The sequence below is a fragment of the Leucoraja erinacea genome, unplaced genomic scaffold (assembly GCF_028641065.1).
Source record: "Leucoraja erinacea ecotype New England unplaced genomic scaffold, Leri_hhj_1 Leri_254S, whole genome shotgun sequence".
Classification (NCBI taxonomy): Eukaryota; Metazoa; Chordata; class Chondrichthyes; order Rajiformes; family Rajidae; genus Leucoraja; species Leucoraja erinaceus.
Window position 1 is genome coordinate 164,139 of NW_026576155.1, and position 8,512 is coordinate 172,650.

Here is an 8,512-nt window from a genome sequence, read left to right on the forward strand (position 1 = left end):
GAATTCTCTGCCCCAGAGGGCAGTGGAGGCCAATTCTCTGGATGATTTCAAGAGAGAGTTAGATAGGGCTCTTAAAGATAGAGGAGTCAGGGGATATGGCAGGGCTGCCAACTCTCACGCATTGAGCGTGAGACTAACACATTTGAGGAAATTCTCACGCTCTCACGCTGATGACAGAAGTTTTCACGCTCAAAAAAATATTTAAACAAATATATGAATAAATAAATAAATAAATAAATAAAGTCACACTCCTCCACACTCACCAGTGAGAATAGTTTTTTGTCGGCGGGTTCCCCATATAGAACAAGCAATTTAATCGGCTTAAGCCCATCGCACGCTATTTAAAATGGCAATGTAGACCAAAGTGCGGGAGAAACTCAGCGGGTGAGGCAGCATCTATGTAGAGTTTGACCCTTCTTCAGACTCAAGCACTTCTCCAGCATTTTTGTCTACCGCTCTATAGATGCTGCCTCACCCGCCATTCACATTCCCTTGCAGATGGTGTGATAGGTGAGACACGGCGGCTGGGCCCTGCACCGACCCCCCCCCTCACCCCACCCCGAGGCACCGCTCACACCTCCCACCCTCACCTCCGACGGCTCTGTGTCCGGCGACCGTTCTGTCCACACCGCATGGAGTTTTAACCCTCGCCCGGAGCCAGGAGCGGACCGGGTGAGTGGGGGCGTCGGTGCCGCCTCCAGAGCCGCGGGGATGAATCTCGGGCTAAGGCGCCGCTCCGATGCCCAACCCCCGGGTCACTGTCCCTCACCTCCCTTGGACCCCCGGGTCACTGACCCATTCCCGGGGAGGGGGGTGGGGGGGGGAGAGAGGGAAATGCTCCCCGGACATCGCCAAGTCTCCGCTCACTCCGGGTATTGGCGCCGCTTCACTGACCCCACACTCACACACACAAGCTAACACACACCCTTACACACACACTGGCACACACACAAGGTTTAAAGGGATTTGGGCCAAATGCGGATAAATGGGACTAGTTTAGATGGGGCATCTTGATCTGCATGAACAAGTTCGGATGAAGGGCCTGTTTGCATGCTATAAGACTATGACACTGTAGAAAGGGTGCAATTGCTCTGGAGATGATCGGAGCCTGGCTCTACTGTGGAATGTAATTAAACCTAACCGTATTCACACCTAATCCAATTTGAAGCATAAATGTTGCATCAAGTGTAAGTTAAAAGAATGCACCAGATTCCACAATTTCAAACTGAAAAATGCAAAAGCTTCCTACCGTGGGAGGGAGGACACTCCCCCACGACACACCCTACCCCCCCCCCCCCCCCCCACCCCACTCGTTTGGTGCAATCCCTCGCAATTTCTCACTCTCACCTCACACCCAATGTTGGACGCCCTGATATGGGGAGAAAGCAGGAACGGGATACTGATTGTGGATGATCAGCCATGATCATATAGAATGGAGGTACTGGCTCAAAGGGCCGAATGGCCTACTCCTGCACCTATTGTCTATTGTCTAAGTCAATCGATATTTTTAAGGCAGAGATAGATAGATTCTTGATTAGTATGGGTGTCAGGGGTTATGGGGAGAAGACAGGAGAATGGTGTAGGAGGGAGAGATATATCAGCCATGATTGAATGGTGGAGTGGACTTGATGGGCCAAATTGCCTAATTCTGCTCCTATCACCTTATGACCTAATCTGGAGGTGTGCGTTTTCAAACTTCTATACCATTTGCCCGATGGGAGAGGGGGGAAGAGGGAGCTATTGTCTATTGTCTATTGTCAGTCTGAAGAAGGGTCTCGACCTGAAACGTCACCCATTCCTTCTCTCTAGAGATGCTGCCTGTCTCGCTGAGTTACTCCAGCTTTTTGTGTCTGTCCTCGGTTTAAACCGGCATCTGCAGTTCCTTCCTACATCAGGTAATACAAAAGAAGTGAATAGCATCATACCATTTGGAGAGCAGCAGGGATTTCCCCGAGCCTGGCCCTCCTGACACAAGCAGTGGAGGTATGGGTGCAGGGGCAGACACCAGATCATTCAGCCGCTCGTAATACTAGAATCAGAGGCAGGTGTAAGAGGTTAGAGCACATCGCGAGAACTGTCCGTTTCTGCATAGAGTCACACAGCAGGGAAACAGGCCCTTCGGCACAACTCATTCATGCCGACCAAGATGCTAACCATGCAGGCCAGCCTACGTTTGGCCCCTATCGTATAGGTAGGTCAGGTCAGTTCCCCCTGTCACGGATACCATGTAATCCCGTGTTACCTGCTCCATGGTCGGATAGTCGGCGACTAAACCGTCTCCCCCACCTGGTTTACCAGGTGCGGATGGGGCTGTGGACCCCCAGCAGGACCAAAAACGAGACCTGTCAAAGGGCAGATGAGCTCCTAGCGAGCCAACGGCCATCCACACTTCAGTAGAAGTTGCGATCACAGTTGTACATAGCGTTGTGAGGAGTGATGATAAAGCACACGCATGCACCAAAATCCTGTACTTCCAGCGGCGGAAGTCCGCAGGAACTGGAGGACGGAGATGTGCAGTGCTTCCGTCACCGTTCCCGTCGGAAATTAGCGCCACTGCGTCGCTAATGTTTTCATCGATGATGAATGAATGGATGAGTATAGGCACAGTAGTCTCCAAACCGTGACCACCACACCCAAGAACACCTTTGTCCCAACAACCATCAGGGTCTTGAACACCACACACAACACTGCCCTCAACTAGCTTAGATGTGTAGCGTGGAAACGAGCCCTTTGGCCAACCAGCGGCTGTGGAAAGCATCTTGTCCGGAAATATCACGATTTGGTTTGGGAACTGCTCTGCCCAGGACAAGAAGGCTCTGCAGAGAGTAGTGCGTTCGGCCGAACGCACTATGGGAACTTCACTCGCCCCCCCCACCCCCCTGCAGGAACTATACATCAGAAGGTGCAACTCCAGAGCCAACAAGATCATGGGAGACCCCTTCCACCCCAACAACGGACTGTTCCAACTGCTACGGTCAGGCAAACGCCTCCGTTGCCATGCTGTGAAAACGGAGAGGATGAGAAGGAGTTTCTTCCCAGAGGCCATCAGGATGGTAAACTCCTATCACACCAGGGACTAACTTTACTGTACCACTCTACTGTTGTGTGGTGTCTTTTTAAAATTGCTGTTTTTTTCCTTTTTCTTTCCTCCCACAAATATGTAATATGTGAATATGTGATTCTGTTCCATTCTGTTTTGTAGTTTGTTTGTTTGTTTTTTTGCACAAAGTCCGCGAGCATTGCCACTTTTCATTTCACTGCACATCTCGTATGTGTATGTGACGAATAAACTTGACTTGACTTGACTTGACACTAGGGACAATTTACCGAATTTGCTGATTAACCTACAAACCTGCACGTCTTCGGAGTGTGGGAGGAAAAACCAGTGCACCTGGAGAAAACCCACGCCGGTCAACGGGGAGAAGGTGCCATTTCCACACAGACAGCACCCGTAGTCAAGATTGAGGCAGCAACTCCACCGTTGCTCCCCAACAATGACCCACAGACCATCTTTGGTTGCACAAAGGACATCGATGTATTGGGGTTATTCATTTATAGAAACATAGAAATTAGGTGCAGGAGTAGGCCATTCTGCCCTTCGAGCCTGCACCACCATTCAATATGATCATGGCTGATCATCCAACTCGGTATCCCGTACCTGCCTTCTCTCCATACCCCCTGATCCCCTTAGCCACAAGGGCCACATCTAACTCCCTCTTAAATATAGCCAATGAACTGGCCTCGACTACCCTCTGTGGCAGAGAGTTCCCGAGATTCACCACTCTCTGTGAAAAAAGTTCTTCTCATCTCGGTTTTAAAGGATTTCCCCCTTTATCCTTAAGCTGTGACCCCTTGTCCTGGACTTCCCCAACATCGGGAGCAATCTTCCTGCATCTAGCCTGTCCAACCCCTTAAGAATTTTGTAATTTTCTATAAGATCCCCTCTCAATCTCCTAAATTCTAGAGAGTATAAACCAAGTCTATCCAGTCTTTCTTCATAAGACAGTCCTGACATCCCAGGAATCAGTCTGGTAAACCTTCTCTGCACTCCCTCTATGGCAATAATGTCCTTCCTCAGATTTGGAGACCAAAACTGTACGCAATACTCCAGGTGTGGTCTCACCAAGACCCTGTACAGCTGCAGTAGAACCTCCCTGCTCCTATACTCAATTCCTTTTGCTATGAAAGCTAACGTACCATTCGCTTTCTTCACTGCCTGCTGCACCTGCATGCCTAATTTAAATGACTGGTGTACCATGACACCCAGGTCTCGCTGCATCTCCCCTTTTCCTAGTCGGCCACCATTTAGATAATAGTCTGCTTTCCTGTTTTTGCCACAAAAATGGATAACCTCACATTTATCCACATTATACTGCAAGTCACCAAGTCACCTTGCAGTCTCCTAGCATCCTCCTCACAGCTAACACTGCCCCCCAGCTTAGTGTCATCCGCAAACTTGGGAGATATTGCCTTCAATTCCCTCATCCGGATCATTAATATATATTGTAAATAGCTGGGGTCCCAGCACTGAGCCTTGCGGTACCCCACTAGTCACTGCCTGCCATTGTGAAAAGGACCCGTTTACACCTACTCTTTGCTTCCTGTTTGCCAGCCAGTTCTCTATCCACATCAATACTGAATCCCCAATGCCGTGTACTTTAAGTTTGTATACTAATCTCATCTGTGGGACCTTGTCGAAAGCCTTCTGGAAGTCCAGATACACCACATCCACTGGTTCTCCCCTATCCACGCTACTAGTTACATCCGCGAAAAATTCTATAAGATTCGTCAGACATGATTTACCTTTCGTAAATCCATGCTGACTTTGTCCAATGATTTCACCACTTTCCAAATGTGCTGCTATCCCATCTTTAATAACTGACTCTAGCAGTTTCCCCACTACTGATGTTAGACTAACTGGTCTGTAATTCCCCGTTTTCTCTCTCCCTCCCTTCTTAAAAAGTGGGGTTACGTTTGCTACCCGCCAATCTTCAGGAACTACTCCAGAATCTAAAGAGTTTTGAAAGATTATTAAAGATTGGCTTTTCTTGTTTACATGTTATTTTTGTGTATTGCATTTTGCACGCCTGTTATGCTGCTGCAAGTGAAGGGTATGTCCCACTTGCATGCGATTGCGTGCGTTTGGCGCAACCAGCCGGAGGTCGTGCAAAGTTCGCGCTAAGTTTGCGCGTGACGTCGTTAACGCATATAAAGGGGGGTTGCTGGCTGCCATTCCATGATCATCATGGAAGAGATGCAGACTGCATGGCTGCAACAGCAACAGAGACTTCTATTAGCAGCAGCCCTCATGCTGCTACAAATCAGCTGGGCAGGAGGCGGGCCGACTGAATTTGGGTGTTGCACGGCGTTGGGCGGTGACGTCATCACACGACGCCACGCGCTAGGCATACGCCGTCAAGACACTGCCTACGATGTCAAGACGCTGCATACGACCGCAATGCGCCTGCGTGCGTGTGCGTATGCGGGCCGATAGGCCGTTGGCGTGTGAAGATGTCGGTCAGGAATTTTGGAGCCCCACGCGATGTCGGGACCAGCCCCCGCACAACTCCATACCCCTCCGCGCTTTTAAGTGGGACCGGCCCCGCACGGCCATACGGTGCCCGTACGCCTCAAACGACCACGAGGTCGCGTAATTTGTGAGCCAAGGTCGCGTAAGTGGGACAAGCCCTTGAGAATTCCTTCGTCCCAACCGATTCCTGTTATAATTGATCACTTGACTCTCTGGACTCTTGTGCTTCATGGTGCACACGAGCGGCTCAACATAGAAACATGGACACTAGGTGCAGGAGGGAGGCCATTTGACCCTTCGAGCCATCTCTCCACCTCTCAGGATCTCAGGACCACACAAGCTTCTCCATCACGACAAGGTGTCAATCGACGGAGAAGCTCGGTACACGTGACAATAAACTACACATTTACTAAATCTAATGATAATTCTGATGAGAGAGTTGTGAATCTGTGGAATTCTCTGCCACAGAAGGCAGTGGAGGCCAATTTAATGGCTGTTTTCAAAAGAGAGTTAGATTTAGCTCTTAGGGCTAATGGAATCAAGGGATATGGGGAGAAAGCAGGAACGGGTACTGATTTTGGATGATCAGCGATGATCAAATTGAATTGAATTGAATTGAATACATTTTATTAGTCAAGTATGTATACGTACAAGGAATTTGCCTTAGTGCTTTGCTCGCAAGGATAACAACACGATAAACAGTAGACAATTAAAAATAAAACATTATAATTTAAACATGTGAAGAATGAAATAAAATACCAGAGCACAAGGAGCCTGCAGACATTTTGGTTATTGAAACTGCTTGTTGGAAACAGCTGTTTTTATGTCTGGCTGTGGCAGCTTTGACAGTCAGGAGTCGCCTTCCAGAGGGAAGTGATTCAAAGTGTTTGTGGCCAGGGTGAGAGGGGTCACCCTGGCCTAAAGTAGGTGTATTGAGCGGCGGTGCTGGCTTGAAGGGCTGAATGGTCTACCCCAGCACCTATTTTCTGGTTTTTTATGATGTATGGTAAAATTGTCATTTTTCTTACCAGCTGTCATTAGGTAAATGAACTGCCCTCTCACCAACCACAGTGCGGCCCTGGACTATCACCTACACTCTATATATATATATATATATAGACTATCTATCTATACTATTACTAAAACCCTCATCTTGTCCTCTTCCGGTGTGCCCTATATCGCTAGGATTTTTTGTCCACCTGACTCACCGTTCTCCACTGCTCGACCACCCCCCAAACCCCCGCCCCACAACCGTCCCTCCCCCACACACTCCCACCCCACAACCCCCTCACGCCACACCGCCCCACCCCACCCCACGCCCAGTCTCTCCCACCCCCCCCTCACCCCACACCCCCACAACCATCCCCCCCACACCACTCGCCCCACACAACCCCTCCCCCCATAGCCCCCCTCCCCCACACCCCACTCACACCACACAACCCCTCCCCCACACAACCCCTCCCCCACACCCGCCCTTCCCACACACCCCCCTCCCCCCACACAACCCCCCTCCCCCACCCCCCCCCCCCCCCCCCCCCCCCCCCCCCCCCCCCTCCCTCACACACCCCTCCCTCTCCCGTGTGACTGGGACCCAACTGGTCCCACTTAGTCTAGTAATATAAGTGTAAGTGAAGATGTACCTTGTCAAATCCCAATTCGGAGGTGTTCCCACAAGCAGCTTGAAACGCTTCCAACTGCCCCTGCTCTTCGTGCATATCCCAGATGGTATCTCCAAAGTCCTCCTCTTCCCAGTTCGTGGAATCATCCTTCAATCCGGAATCCTTGTTTTCAAGGTTTGCGCTTTCCCAGCCCAGCAATTCCTGAACCAAAGATCAAAAGGTTTTAAGACACAAAAAAGCTGGAGTAGCTCAGCGGGGCAGGCAGGCAAGCATCGCTGGAGAGAAGGAATGGGTGACGTTTCTTCAGGCTGAAGAAGGGTCTAGACCAGAAACGTCACCCATTCCTTCTCTCCGGAGATGCTGACTGCCCCGCTGAGCTACTCCAACATTTTTGTGTCTATCTTCAGTTCAAACCAGCATCTGCAGTTCCTTCATACACACCAAAGGTTTTTTAACTGGTGCTTGATATCATGACATCAAAATGATTATACATGCACTTAAATAGACAAGGGCTGATTAGGGATAGTCAGCATGGTTTTGTATGTGGGAGGTCATGTCTCACAAATCTGATTGAGATTCTTGAGGGTGTGACCAAAAAGGTTGATGAGGGCAGAGCTGTAGATGATGTGTACATGGACTTCAGTAAGATTCAAGATTCAAGATTCAAGACGTTCCGCATGGTGGGCTGCTCTAGGTTACATCGCATGGGATCCAAGGAGAGAAAGCTGAATGGACAGCAAATTAACTCCATGGAAGGAAGCAGTGGGTGATGGTGGAACATTGCTTCTCGGACTGGAGGCCTGTGACTAGTGGTGTGCCTCAGGGTTTGGTGCTGGGCCCGTTACTGTTTGTCATCTACATCAATGATTCGGATGAGAACATACAGGGCAAGATTAGCAAGTTTTTTTTGCTGGATGATATTAAGTAGGTGACATTTACAAAGAGTGAAGATGGCTGTGAAAGATTGCAGCAGGATCTGGATCGATTGGCCAGGTGGGCTGAGGAATGGTTGATGGAATTTAGTACAGAGAAGTGTGAGGCATTGCATTTTGGGAAGTCTAACTAGGGCAGGACCTATACAGAGAATAGTAGGGCTCTGGGTAGTGCAGAGCAGAGGGATCTAGGAGAGCTGGTAAATAGTTCATTGAAAGTGGCATCACACTTTCAGGTTGGTTAAGAAGGCTTCTGAAACATGGCCTTCATCAGTTAGTGTATCGAGTATAGAAGTTAGGAGGTCATATTGCAGTTTAATTTAAAGATTCAGCCTAGAAACAGGCCCTTCAGCTCACCTAGTCCACACTGTCCAGCAATCCCTGCACATTAACACTACCCTACGCACACTCGGGACAATTTACATTTATGC

At 49.4% G+C, this 8,512-nt stretch overlaps 1 protein-coding gene across 1 annotated transcript in view; it reads right to left on the bottom strand.

The window, feature by feature from the left end:
• LOC129693308 (nephrocystin-3-like) overlaps nt 1–7,350 on the bottom strand; it is a gene marked incomplete at its 5' end in the record, with an annotated part of 48,812 nt that extends 41,462 nt beyond the window's left edge. The window contains 2 exons of the mRNA XM_055630156.1: nt 1,926–2,029; nt 7,171–7,350. Coding sequence (XP_055486131.1) covers nt 1,926–2,029; nt 7,171–7,350 — 284 coding nt within the window. The remainder of the gene's footprint in view (nt 1–1,925; nt 2,030–7,170) is intronic.
• Between the last annotated feature and the right edge of the window lie 1,162 nt (nt 7,351–8,512).